A 15208-nucleotide genomic window follows, 5' to 3' on the forward strand; every position below is an offset into this window, starting at 1 on the left:
CTCTGTTACACTCAACGTATATTTATCGTAAAGCTCAGAAAAGCTATGCTGTGACTGGATCATGCAGGCTGCTCCCTAGAGGTCTTCTAGGTCAGAGTTACAGGGGTCACGGAGATCCAAACTTTTACTCATTACTCAGGCGCTCCAGTACTACTACCTTACAGCCAGTGTTACTGTGTACGCAGAACAGGCACCTCTACCCAGAAGAGTAGATCTGAAGGCCTCGCACAGCAAATCCTTGGCAAGAGACAGCTCAGCAGAATGCAAGAATCCTTGAATTCTTATCACAAAATATGAAACAACCATACTTACAAAACCATAAGAAACAACCCCCAACCTTGCCGTACCATTTGCCCTTCTGCTTGCTCAGGATAAGTCCTACAGCTTAGTGGAAGGCAACTTCCCTGGAATAATGCCCCTGCTGGACTCCACTGTTTCAAGATTCTCTCGGTACAGAACAGTGTGTGTCCTTGCCCAGTCGAAACTCAAAGTTTTTTCCATCCTGCCACTGCAGTCATGTGATTAATGTGAATCATGGCTCTGCATAACACTTCTTCCTTTCCAGGGAACATAACGTTTCTTGAGCAAATCCAAGTCTCCTTCATAAACTGCTGTATCAGCTTTTATTTACCCAAAGGAATAACTTCTTGTCAAAAAAAAAAAAAAAAAAGATACTTCTAGAAGAGATTTCAGAAGTGTTCTTGAAAAATCCACCTTTTGGGGCTGCATTGTTTAGGAAGGAGGGAAGCACTCCAAGACAGCCAACAAAAGGCAAACTCTCACCATCGCACAACAGTCCACATTGTCTGCAATAAGTTGATGCAAGATGTGTGTCTGACTAGAAGAAATCACAACTTTCCACAAATGCTTAGCCTTCCTACAGTTAAGTTCCCCTCCCCTGCCATTCTGAGTCCCAGTCAAAATGGGTCATAGAAAGAGGGGTGTCATTTCCTACTGCCAGGGGTGCACCCTTCACCCCTACACCTGAGGGAAGACAAGAAGTTGTGCAAACTACCACCATGACTCATGAGTACTTCACACCAGTAAGAGGTTTGAGCTCCTCCACAAGAGGCAAAGTCGCAGGAGCAGACTAACCCCGTCAAGTATTTGGAGAGAGCTGTTATCTCAGTGCCTCACCTAACTATCTAACCCGGGGCTCAGACTAAGAATCCTTACGGCCATTACACATGGGGAAAGGAGACAATGACACCCTAAATCAGTTCTGTTCCATGGCAGTTCAGTTTAAAACATTTCAATTTCCTTCTCCTCAGGTACAGTCCATTCTCCCTCCTTCCCCAACAGCTGAGACCATACACATTTAGGATGAGATTTTCCAGGAAGTTCCACCCTCATTTAGAAACCAGGAGCCCTGATTATCTCAGCAAAAACATGTGATTTGCCACTAGAGAAGACCCTGGACCAGTCCTGGGGACCAGGGAGTATCACACTCCGCTAAGAACAGCCAACTCCTCCCACCACTGCCCTCGCCATAAGCCTCCTTGCAATCTGCTTTATCAGTTCCTACCCCATCCCCTACTCCAAACCCAATTTCACATCCCTCTTACAATTTAGCATTCGTAGGTGGATTTCATTTGCTTTGAAGTGAAAGCAAATTTGAAGCCCTCCTAGGCTCAGCCATAAATTTAATTCCTCCTTTATGTCAGCACAGCCCAAATCCTGTACCTTCCCTGAACACTTTCCATTCAAGCAAAATTATTTCGGGCAGGTAAAAACTGTTTCAAGATTAAAGTTTTTCCTCAGCCAGCACAGTACCAATCCACAGATCAGACTTTCAAGGCAGAATCTGCTAGCGCAGCACTCATTTGTATTTCACAGATTTGTTTCTCCTTATGTTCCCTTACACTAGTCTCCCCTTCCATCACCTTAAACCTAGTGTGTCTGGTTTTTTAAAGATATCAATCTTTGTTATTACAGTAAGACCAGATGGTCTGTGACTCTTTGTAAGGTATTTCCTCCTCCTCCTCCTCCTCCCTTTGATTCAAGAGGGATCCAAGAAAATAATTTCTCAGGTTTCTCCCAGGTTGTAAGAAGTCTAACAAAATTGCTAAGCATCATAAACCTTTACCAAACAAATCAAGCCTCAACGAGAACTGCTGGTGGAGTCCTGCTAGCAGGAGCACTCAGAGAAAGCAGTGGCTGGAGGTCAGACAGGAACCACCCCAGGTTCCCAGGTACCCGGGGGTGCATAATTCTGCCAAGAGTGATCCCGCTCAAAATAACATGAGGATATATGTCTGAGCAGCAGGTGGCACGAGCACTATCCCTATGCACAACCGCAATGTTAATGACCTATGAAAGCAGAGCTCCTGAAGTACAGATGTTTGGGTGGAAACTAAGAGCAGGCTATGTTTACGGAGGGAAATGCTTTTTCTATTAAGTTTGCCCTTCCCCTGCCCACTTAAAAATGGGCCTATCCAGCTACACACATTGCTGAAGACAAAGCTAAGCAGCAGAGTGCTGACATACAGTGCCAAGAGTCACAGTTATAAAAGTAGGAGCCTCATTATTTCTGTAGACTGATACAGACTACCCATCAGAATTGCCGAGGAGGATCTCATCAAGAAGGATATGATTCTATTTACTGTTGGATAAAGGGTAATAATGAAGTGTGAACGCTAACAAATGGTCAGCTGGCAGAAATCTTGTGGTCAATTATCAGTTTCAGCCACCCATTTCCAAGCAGATGTTCAAATTGCATCTCATCTTTACATCTGCTACAACACAGCCTCAGCAGCATTTAGATTCCAATGGGAAGCTGCAAGTAAATGTATCTATTCAGATTTAATATCCTCTAGAAACTAGAATGAGAGGAAGCACAGCCCTAACCATAGGTCATCTCCCAGCTCACTCGAGATGGCTAGATGTGAAAAGTTTACTCTGAATACAAAAAGATTTCTTCCAACCAGTCTGTGTTCAAAGATTGCACACGTGCCAGCCAGTGCAACCTTCAGCACAAAATCACCCAACACAGATATAAGAAAGTTGTATTTATAGCCTACAAGTGCAAGATACCATGCAGATAAGTGATAAGACAAAACCTCTGCTGTAGCCAGCCTGTAATTCACCCAGACAACAGAAGAGCAAGGAGCAGGAGACAGGATACAAGGAAGAACAGACAGATTACGTAAAAGAGGGGATAGCAAAGTCAAGCACTACCATGAGACAAATGCCAGGAGATTTGCAATACAAAACAGAGCTGAAGATCTGTAGCAGCAATATATTAGTTACCGCTTCCCAAAGGGAATTCCCTTGAGGACTCTGAAACCTGCTAATTTTCCTTTAGGAATTTCTTGGGATCTCTCTGCATTTCTGCATCTCCTACACAAACGATATATGAGATACCGCTGCGGATCCAGGTGCACTGAAGTACTACACAGGGTCAAAGTCAGCCCACTGAGGAGGTTTTTCTGTGACAACTGGGGAAGCCCACGCTGTCTGTCAGGCTGAATTCCAAGCCTACAGCTATTTGGAATAAGAGAGGTTTGCACTAATAGGAAAATCAAATTGTGTGCATCACAGACAATGTTCTTCCCTGGCAAAATAGATCTCTATTTCACTCACCAGCCTTGTTCATTTGGAGCTTCTGCCTGATTTTCTGTGACTCAGAACATACGTCTTGCATTTTTAATTTGAAAGGAAGAGAAAACAGGCCATTTTAGCTTTCCTTGCATAGTCCCCTCTGCATTACTTATGCTGTATTCATACTCTGGGAAGCAGCCCTGTGGCTATGCAGCTGTTCGTGCTGCCCAGATAAGTGCATGCTCCGTGCAATGAGCCACAAAACTGTCAGTTTCTTATAACTCTCAAGAAATGACAATTATTGCTTATGAACGCTCAGAATAACCCCAGTGGGAGGCCACCTCTAGAAGCTACCAGAACACTCTTTACCCTTCAGAACATCCCAGTTTACCCATCAACCTGCCAGATACTGTTCTTCAGCTGATATCCATTGCTGCTCTTCACTTTAAACCTCCACAGCATTCCTGATGTACAGCAGCAAGCCCCCTGTATAATGTTTCCCAGGTATCCCAAATTGTGAAACTCATCTGAACCAGTCCTGGAACAGGACTGATTGCTGTACAGGAACTCACTGGTGGTAGTGCTAGCAAGTATAGCAGGCACTTTTTATTTCCCTATTTTGAACAAGGATGTTCAAAACATCAAAGAATACAAGTTCAGCAAGCCAGGCCTCCTGCTAGGATAACTGTCCTCCACCCTGCCCTCCTTACCAGGACAGTCTTACCCCATCCCATCGGGGGTTACCAGGTGGAGGAGCTACAGTTTTCTTCATAGGGATGTGCACACTGAATATAAATGTTCCTTTTGCTCAAGTTCTGCTTCCAAAATGCATAGGTGTTGTTTCAGTTTTTAAAATAAAAGACAGTGTTAATTTTTTTAGACAATTTGTCAAATTAGGTTACATAAGACTTTGCAGAAGTCCTGCAGGACTACTGCAGCCATGAACTTCTTGCAGCACTATTCTGTGATTGCAAACATAAAAGTATTTATTCGAATAAAGCTGCAAAGGTAACACACTGAGAGCAAAGTAGGAGTGAGTGTCAGCTGAGTGAACCAGCAAGTGCCTGTCCTGACTAACAAGCCAGGAACCTGCAGCGAGCCCTCAAAACCACCAGCTTTTCACTTTACTCGAGGCCACACTGGGAACGGCAACACACGGAACATCTGAGTGCCACAAGTCTGCAGCGGCCACGGGGACAAACCACTGAACTGACAACTCCAGGCCCTGGAGTGCAGGGGTGAGAGCAGACAACCCCCCCTGCACAGCACCCGGAGCTGCTCGGCTGCTGCCATCTGCCGGAATCACTCCAGGAGGAGAGGAGCCAACAAGCCAAAACAGCACAAACATTTCTTCTGCCCTGCAGACCACTTGCCCAGGACTGTCTTAGCAGCCTTCTTTCCAATTTGGATCAGCCCTATGTTCTTCCTCCTCTTACAGCATCTTACACGGTAAAATATTAAGTGCTTCCCCCTCTATTTCAGTGCACCTTAAGAAAAAAATAAAAGATGAAACCAGCAGCACATGACTAACCAAACTGGTTTAGGAAACTGCTGGGATATTTTTCAAAGTGCAAAGGCATTTAGAGGCTCCTAAGAAATTACCTTTCTTCCTCCTCCTGTGACACAGGAATAACTTCGCCAGGTTTCTTCCCACCGATTGTCTCTTCCTGCCCAAACTGGCCTACAGCTGTATCACTGAACTAGAAAGGTAAGGAAAAAGGGATTAACACCTAATTTAAAAATCATTCCATGTAAGTCTCGCTTAATATAAAAATCTCACTTTCCCCCACTTGAAAAACCTTCCCTCACTGTGTAAAAATGCACACCTGTGTGCATATGGACATTACTGCAAGCACAAATCAAAAGGAATGGAAATAAAAACATTTCAATTACAAGAATTAAGATGTGTGTTTACTTTAATGGTGTTTGATGGCTGTTCAGGTTCTGTAGATTCCCCTTGATCATCCTCTGGAGCGTCCAATTTCCTTGAAAAACAGATCTTTGCTGCTTTGGAAAGTTCTTGGTTTCTGGGCCCAGAAGATGGTGTGGGACACCTTGGCAACTCAGGTGCTGAACTCTCATCAGCTGTACTCTGGCCACAGGCAAGGTCAGAAGAGGACACACATCTTTCCACACGATCACCACAGAAATTAGACTCATTCCTGCTCTTAGACACATCCCTGCTCGTAAAGGGAGTCTCTCCCTGGCAATCCACACCCAGGCTTTGCCGGCCATTAGACTCCAGCCCCTCCAACAACTCTTCGAGAACACGGCTAGTAGCAGCTTTATCATACTCCAGGCAATCGCTTATGATTGCTTCTGAAAATTCTTTTTCAACTTCCTCCCAATAATTGGCCTCCAGAGACTGATCTACACAGTCAGCATCAAATGGGCTAAGACTCAGAAGCTCCTGAATGTCAAGGTCAGACAGCATGCGAGTTACTTGGAGCGACTGCAGATGGTTGTCATCCAAAGTAGTGTTTTCATTCACAAGTCTAGGATGACACTCAGAAGTGACTGGAGAACACTCTCTGGGCAGAGGTGCATCTGGTTCCTCTGCGATCTCTGAGGTTACCTTTGCATCTTCACTGATAACTGATGCCCCAGTACAGCTGCTGCTCTCGCCCTTTTCAGTCTCTCCATTTACATTTTGGCTCAGAGTGCTCTTTCTAGTTAGGTACCGCTCAGACTCCATGCAATCATCTGCCAAGATTTCCTGGATCTCTTCCTCAGTGTAACTGAAAGGAGAATTCCCTTCTTCACCGTCTGACGGTTCCAACAAGGAGTCATCTGGCTCACTATCATCAAAACATCTGGTTGTATCTAGAGAAATTACTACATCGTTGTATTGTGATGCAGGACTGGCAACAAGGTCATCATGGCCAGTATCATCCAGAAAATGAGGGGACCCTTGAAAGCCCACAGAACCTGGGGAGGAGAGCAGCAGTTTCTCTGAGGGATCTGGAATGCTACAGTGGTGACTCAACACACAAGCTTTCTTAGCTGACTGCATGACCTGAACCTGCTCTGCGGAATCCAACAGCCTTTTGGCCCTGGGAACAGTATCACAAACAGTAGGTGTAGATTCGTGACAAAGGCAAAGCCCAGAGGCCTGAGGGGACTGGTCATCCATGCTGCTGTCTTCCTGTGCCTCAGTGACCCTGTGCCTGCTGCTTTCAGCTCTAGAAGTCTGTTCTGAAGTTCATCTGATCCTGGTGCCCTCTGAGCAGCCCTTTGACAAAAGAAATCAGCGGGAGTCAGCTCCAACACGCCAGCAAAAACAACATCCTAAATAAAAGAAACTCAGTTGTTTTCCAAAGATGCAGTAATATAACAAGGAAGGTCAAACCACTAGCTGAGGCACAACAGTTTTAACTCCTCGATCTCTGTTACCTCTGACCATTTTAGGTCTTAACAACATATAATAACCACCAGTCCTTCATTCCATGAACGTTCTCACGCACAAGGTTGTTTGGCTTTCTCAAGCACAACTGATACAAGCCCAAATCATCAACACAATCTGTACCATCTCCTCCAAAGCCGCTGTAAATCAGTCACCCTAACACCAGATAACAGTACGTACAAATTACATTCTTTACGACCTTATATTTCAAGTACAGAGCACGCTTTTGGTATTAAACAAAGCTTCACAAGTGTCTCAACCCCCACCTCCATCCTTTAAAGATACTAATGTCTTTTTTGGGTTAGGAAAAACTGAGCAACAGAAGAGTAACTCTGTCAGGGAGCTAAGAGGACATTCAGCACTGTATTAGTCACTAACACACTCATACAAAACATAAATTATAATGACAGATCAGAAGATAAAGAATCTTCCCATAAAATTCAATAGTTTTAAGATATTCACAAATAAAACCTGTTTTCCTCTTAGTGAAGACTCACACTAGCATGAATCTTTTGACTTAAAAGCCCTGCACTCGACTCTCACGCAGCAGGAGAATCTGGACTAAGGAAAGGTATTTCCTGTCCTCTTTGGCCAAGAAATTTAAAGGAATAACTTTCGTCTTTCTGTTGCTTTGACTACTTACTGCTTTCAAAAAGAGGTGGTGGGGGGTGTACCTACTCCAGGAATAAAACCCAGGCAGTTCTGCTGCTTGCTTTTGTTATTCTGTCCTAATAATAAAAAAAGCAAGCACTTTCACAATAATGCTGTAACCACACTGAAGGAAGAAAATACCTCAGGAACCCGCTATGTACGTATAGTACCTATACAAGAACACATGGAGTCATGAGCAGTCCTCACTAAATAGCACTTGCCTGGAGTTCTGTAATTCAGCACCACTGCTCAAGTGCTTCAAAGAGAAACAAAAGACAAACAGGAATAAATTAAACATAGATTTAGCCCTACAGAGTAAAGCAGTCTGATAATCAGCTCCTAACCGATAAAGACTTGGAAGAGAAACAAATGTTTTAAGCCTTTTTGCTGGAACTGGCTTCCAAAAAGTACATTTGGAGATGTTCACGTGCTCAGCTTGTAGAGAAGGAAACTGTTTCTTTACTGCTGTGACCTTCCCAAGCCAACTGTCCGCAGCCTACGCTGGGTCTGTACCTTCAGCCCTACATCAACTGGTTCTGGACTCTGATAACTATGCAATCGATGATTGATAAGCCCAGACAGAGCCCCTTGCCATTTTCTGTAGTAGCGTGTTGGGTTCGTGGACTGTTCAAGGATTGATACCAGGGAACGTTCTGTAAGGGTTGAAATCACTCAAACTGATGTACGCCAAGGCCACCTGCTGCCAGTCTCTCACCCTGTCCCTCATTCCAGCACTGGTGCTTGTACAGTCAGACCAAGCTGGAGCCAGCTCACCCCCAGCTGCAAAAGCACCAGCATGGATGGGCCATTCTACCAGGGGCTGCCAAAGGAGGGCTCTTTGGAGAGTTACACATGCTTTATGTGGGTTTCTAGCACAGTTCCAATAAATAACGAGATCAAAATACAAAGCTATTGAGAAACACAGCTCTGCCAAGGCTCGTGGACTGGCCACCTTGCCTCATCCACTCTCTGCAGCCACACACAGATCTCGCAAGCCTGCAGGGCTCCACTGCTGTGGGATCTGCTCCCTGAGAAGTGCAGGGGGCACCTGCTAGAGAAGACCATCACAGGGCACCAGCCCGCTCAGCCGAGGTCTGCCCACCGCCTGGGTTGCCTTCTTCGAACCAGCAAAATCTCGAGGCGTGGGGATCCCGCTCCCACCTCACCCGAGAGCACGAAGGCAAACGCCAGCGTTACACCTTCACAGCTCCCTCACCTCACCCTGTCACGGGCCTACTCGCGCCGGCTACCGGCTTGGCCCTAACGGCTGCCCCTACCTCAACGGCCCCGCCCCGAGGGAGGGGCCCGGCCCACCCCCTCCCCCCGGCCAGGCCAGACACTGGACGCCCCCGGCCCGGAAAGAGGAGTGGAAAAAAAACCCCAAATAAATAAACAGAGAGCTACAGTAAGTCAAATGAACCGTCGAGGCCTACGCGAGGCCGATCGGCGGAACTGGCCACTCTGCGCTCACCCGCCGCCATCTTAACGGCGTGGGCAGCCCCGCCCCCTGTGCGCGAGGCACCGCCTCATTGGCGGACCGCGGCCACGCCCCCCCTCATCGGCAGCTCGGCGCTCGAGCGGCGGAAGTGACGGCCAGGCGCGGCAGGCGAGCGCCGAGCGGGGCTGATGCAACCGGGGGAAGGTCGGTGGGGCTGGGCTGGGCCGGGGGAGCGGGGCGGCCTCGGGGCTGGGCGGGGCCTCGGGGACTCCCGGGGGGCTGGTGCCGCCGGTAACGCTGTCTCGTTCCCTGCAGACGCCGCTATGGAGGCCGCGCCCGGCCCGCAGGAGAAGTATCACCTCATCACACGGAACCTGCAGGTACCGGCGGGCGGTGGGCGGCCGGGGCAGGCCACGGGGGAGGATCGGGGCCTGGCAGGCCCTGGGTGTAGCGGAGGGGGCCCGGATCAGCTGCAGGAGCCGGAAGGAGCCGCGGGGACACGCTGTGTGCAGGGTGGGCCGGAGCCAGGGCTCAGCTCCAGCAGCGCTGCCGGCCTGCCCGCGCCCTGCCCCAGCGCCTGCCCGGGCAGGCTCAGCCGTGCCAGATGTGTGTCTTGGCCCTGCACAGGAGGTGCTGGGGGAGGATAAGCTTATGGCCATCCTGAAGGAGCGAGAGTTGAAGATCTACTGGGGGACCGCCACCACGGGCAAGCCGCATGTGGCCTACTTCGTGCCGATGTCCAAGATCGCAGACTTCCTGAAGGCCGGGTGTGAGGTACGGGGCCAGGCTGGGAGCTCGGACCCTGCGGGACTGTGTTACCATGCTACTGGGCGGTACGTGTATTTCCCCTGACTGCTGCAGCACTGACTGTCCCCCTCCGTGCTAGGTGACGATACTCTTTGCTGATCTCCACGCTTACCTAGACAACATGAAGGCCCCCTGGGAGCTGCTGGAGTTGCGCACCCGCTATTATGAGAACGTGATCAAAGCCATGCTGGAGAGCATTGGGGTGCCCCTGGAAAAGCTGAAGTTTGTCCGAGGCACTGACTACCAGCTCAGCAAGTGAGTCCTGGGGCGCCTGGCCCTCCTGGGCAGGGGAAGGCTGACCTGGGGCTCTGCTCTTCCTGAGCTTGCGAGCTTGCGCTTTTCCTGAGTCTGCTCCCAGGCACTGTCATTCATTCAGGGAAAAAAGTGAAGGTGCCTCCAGGCCTCGGTTTCTCTCGTGGCCAGAACCAGTTTTTGTGTGAAGCAGCTCTAAAAGATGTCCCCCTCACCAGTGCTAACTGCTGTCCCTTCCCACAGGGAGTACACGCTGGACGTGTACCGCCTCTCCTCTGTGGTGACACAGCACGATGCAAAGAAGGCGGGAGCGGAGGTGGTGAAGCAGGTGGAGCACCCCTTGCTGAGCGGTTTGCTCTATCCAGGCCTGCAGGTGCGTTGCGGCGAGGCAGGTCGGCAGAGCCTCTTGGCCAGGGAGGTGCTGGGCGAAGCCAGGACTGCAGGGACACGTGAGGCTGAATGCCAAGGTCGTTATACTCCACCCCAGTATTACACCTGGCAGCAGCACAACACATAACCCAAGCACAGAGCTGCTTTTACAGCAGCTCTGGCCAGCTGCAGGACAGCAGGCAGTCTGGAGAGCTCCTGTCCTTCCTAGGGTGGGTGTGCCCTGGCAGAGGCTGGGCACATGCTGGGGGATGGGCAGGATCTCTGAAGACTGAGGACACCCAGAGTGTGAAGTCCTGGGACCAGTCTCAAGGCTATGTGTGTCTCTCCACAGGCCCTGGATGAGGAGTACCTCAAGGTCGACGCACAGTTTGGAGGAGTTGATCAGAGGAAGATATTCACCTTTGCAGAGAAGGTCAGGAACTGGGGTGTTTCTGAGCCCTCTGCAGTGCTGCTGCCTGGGGCAGCGGCTCAAAACACTCACAGATCCACTGGGAAAAGCGTGTCTGTGATTACGGTTGGCACCATTGTGCTCTTCACAGCTCCTGCTGCTGCTCTCATGATCTGCAGGGCTCTAGTGTGCTGCCACGCATCCCTGGCTGTGGCTGTCTGTGCCTTGGGAACTCAACGATAGCTTTCTGGACAATAGTCCCATTACTCTGGGTCCCCAAGTTATCTGGACTCGGGAGCAAACGGGGATTGTGAGTTAAAGCTGATCTTCAGAAGAGGATTGTCCATGACTTGCCTTCTTGCTTTTTCCCAGTACCTTCCTTCCTTGGGCTATGCCAAGCGCGTCCACTTAATGAACCCGATGGTTCCTGGTCTGACAGGCAGCAAAATGAGCTCATCAGAAGAGGTTGGTCCCTGAATAGTGAGTGGCTGTGGTCAGGGGTTCTGGGGGAGGCACAGGTTGATGGCTGGGGGCAGAGAGGCTGCACCCCAAGAGAAGGTGACTTCTCTCTCCACTCACACTGGGGTCTGAGAGCAGCAACTTCAGCATGAGTTGTCTCTTTTGGGCAGGAGGTTGGGTAAAGGGCTGTGGAAATTTCTTCCTGCAGGACTCAAAGATTGATCTTCTGGACCGCAAGGAGGATGTGAAGAAGAAGTTGAAGAAGGCTTTCTGTGAACCAGGGAACGTGGAGAACAACGGTGTCCTCTCCTTCATCAAGCACGTCCTCTTTCCCCTCAAATCAGGTGAGGGGCTCACCTTGCTTGAGCACTGGGTCTGTTTTTTCCTGTGGGTTAGAGGAGGGGACAGGAGCGTGTGTCCCCTGAAGCCAGCTGCCCCTGAGTGCCACCTCCCCAGCCACTGCTGCGGTCCCCCTCAGCTCTTGGGCAAAGTGGGGCGGGTGGTTTTTCTGGCAGAGCAGGGAGTGAGTCTTCACCTAAGTTAATCTGAGCCTTAAAATCTCTTGTGTCACAGAGTTTGTTGTTCTACGAGAGGAAAAATGGGGAGGAAACAAAACCTACACAGCCTATGAGGCCCTGGAGAAAGACTTTGCTGAGCAGGTGAGTTCTGGGAGGCACTGAACCCTCTCCCTGTCCCTGAGGATCCCGAGAGCTCTCTGGCAGGACACTGAGTAGCTGTGGGAGATAGAAATCCACACCAGGAAGAGGTGTGGAGCGAGCGTGGCCCAGTGGCTGTAGGGTGACAGGGTGCTCCTAGCCGGGAGAGCCTGAAGGTGAGAGGATGGATGAAGGTTGTGGGGGCACCAGCTGTCCTGGTGTGGGACAGGACCACGTCAGCCACATCCTGGAACAGAGCAGCAGTTTCGCTGTTTTCGGCTGTTCCCAGCTGAGGCTGCAAGCAAAAGTGTCCAGAAGAGGGGCTTTGGTGTCCGAGGGGGAATTAGGCCAAGGGTTGGGGTTCATCTCCCCACCCTGCCTTGTCTGGCCTCAGATCGGTGAGTCACATTCAGCTGTTCCCCCTGCCCTGGATGTTCCATGCAGGAACCCGTCTGTTTGTCATGATGCAGGTCGTCCATCCCGGAGACCTGAAGAACTCGGTGGAAGTGGCCCTGAACAAACTACTTGACCCCATCAGAGAGAAATTCAACAGCCCGGAACTGAAGCAGCTGACCAACGCAGCGTATCCCAACCCATCCAAAGCCAGTAAGGAGGTGCTGGGAGCTGGGGGAAGTGAGGGCCCTGGCCACGCAGGGCTGGGTGGGAGAGTGTCCCTCCAGGGGCTGATGTTAGAGAGAAGTTCTGAAACCTCAGTCTCGAGAGGAGCCCTGGAGAGCATTAGGAAGGGTGAGGAAAGGCCAGTGCCAGGGCTGTTTGCTTGCCCCAGAGAGGACAGACGCCAGCACGCTTCTCTGGTGCTTGAGAGGCCAGCAAAGCAGAGGAGGGACTGTGCTTCCTGATACACAATCAGGGAATTTAGCAGGCCCCAGGGCCATCATTTGGGGGTCGCTGTGCACTCCCAGGGCTTGGCCAGCTCCCTGGGTTTATGCTGAGTGGTGTGACTGTTCCCTTTGCACTGCAGAGCCTGCAGAGAAGGGCACCAAGAACTCTGAGCCAGAGAACGTGGTCCCATCCCGGCTGGACATCCGTGTCGGCAAAGTCATCAGTGTGGAAAAGGTATGGGCACAACGGGGAGAGGGGGGTAACCTTCCCACATGGTGTCGTGGGCACTTCAGGGGCGGGGTGTCTGCACCCTACTTCTCTGCCACCCCAGTCCCCTTCTCTGCTCCTCACCTTGCTTCTGCTTGGCAGCACCCAGATGCCGACAGCCTGTACGTGGAGAAGATCGACGTGGGCGAGGCTGAGCCCCGCACTGTGGTCAGCAGCCTGGTGCAGTTCGTCCCCAAGGAGCAGCTGCAGGACAGGCTGGTGGTGCTGCTTTGCAACCTCAAGCCCCAGAAGATGAGGGGTGTGGAGTCGCAGGGCATGGTGCTGTGTGCCTCCAGGTGAGGGAGGGGGGCGTTGGGGCTGCACCCCTCCAGGGGCACGGTCTGGGTCCCCCTCTCCTGCCCCAGAGCCCGGCAGTGCTGAGGGGCCAGGTGGGTGCTGCCTTGGGGTGACTCTGCTTCCTCCGCACCCCTCTGCAGCGTGGGGGAGCCGCGGCAGGTGGAGCCCCTGGACCCGCCGGCCGGGTGCTGCGCCGGGGAGCGCGTCTACGTGGAGGGCTATGAGGGCGGGGAGCCCGACGACGAGCTCAAGCCGAAGAAGAAGGTTTTTGAGAAGCTGCAGGTGAGGAGCTGTACTGAGGGGCTGGGCCACAACTTGAAGTAGCTGGGGCTCCAAGAATGGAGTGGGGCAGTGCTTAGGGCCACATAATGCCCCTGTCCCCACCTCTGGGTGACCCCGAAGTAGCTATTTGTCGCTATGTGCCCCCCTGTTTGTTACTGTCAGCAAAGCCGTGGAGGAGACAAACCTCCCCTGCTCTGCTCTGCTCCCCAGGCCGACTTCCGCGTCTCTGAGGACTGTGTCGCCCAGTGGAAGGAGAGAAACTTCCTGACCAAGCTGGGGAGAGTCTCCTGTAAAAGCCTGAAGGGTGGGAGCATCAGTTAACAAGCACCAGAACCGCTGCTCACGCCTCCTGCCTGGCCCCCTCCACCACCTCCGCCAGGCTCTCCCTCCCGGTCTCTGCCATCAGAGCGCTCGGCCCTGCGGGACCTGAGGGCTCTGGGACTGAATTTGCCACCTCCCACCTGGAGAGCTGCCTCCAGCATCCCCGTCGCCCTGGGCCTGCCCAGCCAGCGTCCGTGCCTCAGCTGTGGGCCAGCTCCGGGGACTGGCCGTGGCACCCCACCTAAGGGACCTGTGTGACTTGTGCCTGTGGCCTTCGGCTCTACACTGGGGCCATCGGCTCGCTCCCAGTTGTGCCACAGACTGCACGCCCTGCCCACTGGTCCTGACTGGGATGGCATGTGTGGGCACTGCAGCGCGAGGGCAGAAAGGGAAGGCTGCTTGCTCAAACCTGTGTTGCTGCTAACAGAGCTGGGGGCAGCTGCCTGGCAGCCAGGCGGGCCCCGTCCCCTGCTCTGCCCGGGCAGCCCCTGCCCCACGCTCCGCTCGCCCACGGCCGCTGCTGGTGCTGCTCTTTGGCCAGGAGCCCAGGCAGCACTTGTAGGTCCGTCCTGAGCCTGTGGCGGGGGGCGTAGGCCTTAAACACCGACTCGGGAACCATCTGTCTGTCGTAAACCCAAATAAAATGTCAAGCTGACTGCACCCGGGTGTGCCTGTCTGTCCGGGGCGAGATGGCTGAGCTGGCAGCCAGCTCTGCTGCTGTTTCAGTGCTGCCCGAGCCCCCTGCCCACCCGGGAGCCGGCCCGCTGGGGGTCTGTGCCTGCCCCACAGCTCGACAGCGCCGGGAAGGGCAGCTGGCACGTGTGGCAAGGCTGTGGCCGTAAGCCAGGAAGCACAGGAGGCAGCAAGCTTCGGTCATCATTTTTACCAGCCAGGTACAGAGCTCTGAGCAGCTACTCAGCGGCAGAGGGTTGGTTGCTTTTGGTTTGGTTTGGTTGGTTTGGTTTTGTTTGTTTTTTTACAATCAAAGAAATCAAAATGACCCCGAGTTTACAGAAACAGAAATCAAGGCTCTACCCCAGGGCCCGAAGACCATCTCGCGGGGCAGCCAGGCTCCCCCTCCACCCTGTGGGCCAGCACGGCTGTGGGCTGGCTATGCCGGGCAGTGGGCTAGTGCCCACAGCCTGCACTGCTGTGAGGAGAGCGGTGCTGGCCGAGAGCCCCTCTTGCCTCTCCATCAAGGGCTGGAGCCCTTG

The 15208-nt window shown here is 52.0% G+C and overlaps 2 protein-coding genes across 10 annotated transcripts in view; one reads left to right on the top strand and one right to left on the bottom strand.

Annotated features, from left to right (window-relative positions):
* S100PBP (S100P binding protein) overlaps nt 1–9097 on the bottom strand; it is a 27699-nt gene extending 18602 nt beyond the window's left edge. Inside the window, exons 1-4 of one of the 9 annotated variants that reach the window (XM_080378426.1) lie at nt 8999–9061; nt 7816–7850; nt 5456–6772; nt 5143–5240 (exon numbers count right to left, since the gene is read on the bottom strand). In XM_080378426.1, coding sequence (XP_080234552.1) covers nt 5143–5240; nt 5456–6673 — 1316 coding nt within the window. In that variant the 5' untranslated portion in view covers nt 6674–6772; nt 7816–7850; nt 8999–9061. The other 8 variants (XM_080378423.1, XM_080378427.1, XM_080378425.1 and 5 more) reach the window with 8 other exon arrangements.
* Nucleotides 9098–9127: 30 nt separating this feature from the next.
* On the top strand, nt 9128–14649 carry YARS1 (tyrosyl-tRNA synthetase 1). Its single transcript, XM_080378418.1, has 14 exons — nt 9128–9236; nt 9348–9412; nt 9660–9806; nt 9919–10094; nt 10335–10464; nt 10813–10893; nt 11242–11334; nt 11537–11672; nt 11902–11987; nt 12455–12590; nt 12967–13061; nt 13197–13390; nt 13532–13673; nt 13884–14649. Exons 1-14 carry the CDS (start codon nt 9221–9223, stop codon nt 13992–13994), a joined length of 1608 nt encoding a protein of 535 aa, XP_080234544.1. The 5' UTR covers nt 9128–9220; the 3' UTR covers nt 13995–14649.
* Nucleotides 14650–15208: the final 559 nt, after the last annotated feature.

The sequence above is a fragment of the Falco punctatus genome, assembly GCF_963210335.1.
Source record: "Falco punctatus genome assembly, chromosome: 3".
Classification (NCBI taxonomy): Eukaryota; Metazoa; Chordata; class Aves; order Falconiformes; family Falconidae; genus Falco; species Falco punctatus.

Excerpts from the sequence above, each read along its gene's own strand:
- YARS1 (XM_080378418.1), top strand. Across the intron at positions 10,095-10,334 it reads ACTGACTACCAGCTCAGCAA|GGAGTACACGCTGGACGTGT; the intron begins GTGAGTCCTGGG and ends CCCTTCCCACAG. Across the intron at positions 13,674-13,883 it reads AGGTTTTTGAGAAGCTGCAG|GCCGACTTCCGCGTCTCTGA; the intron begins GTGAGGAGCTGT and ends TCTGCTCCCCAG.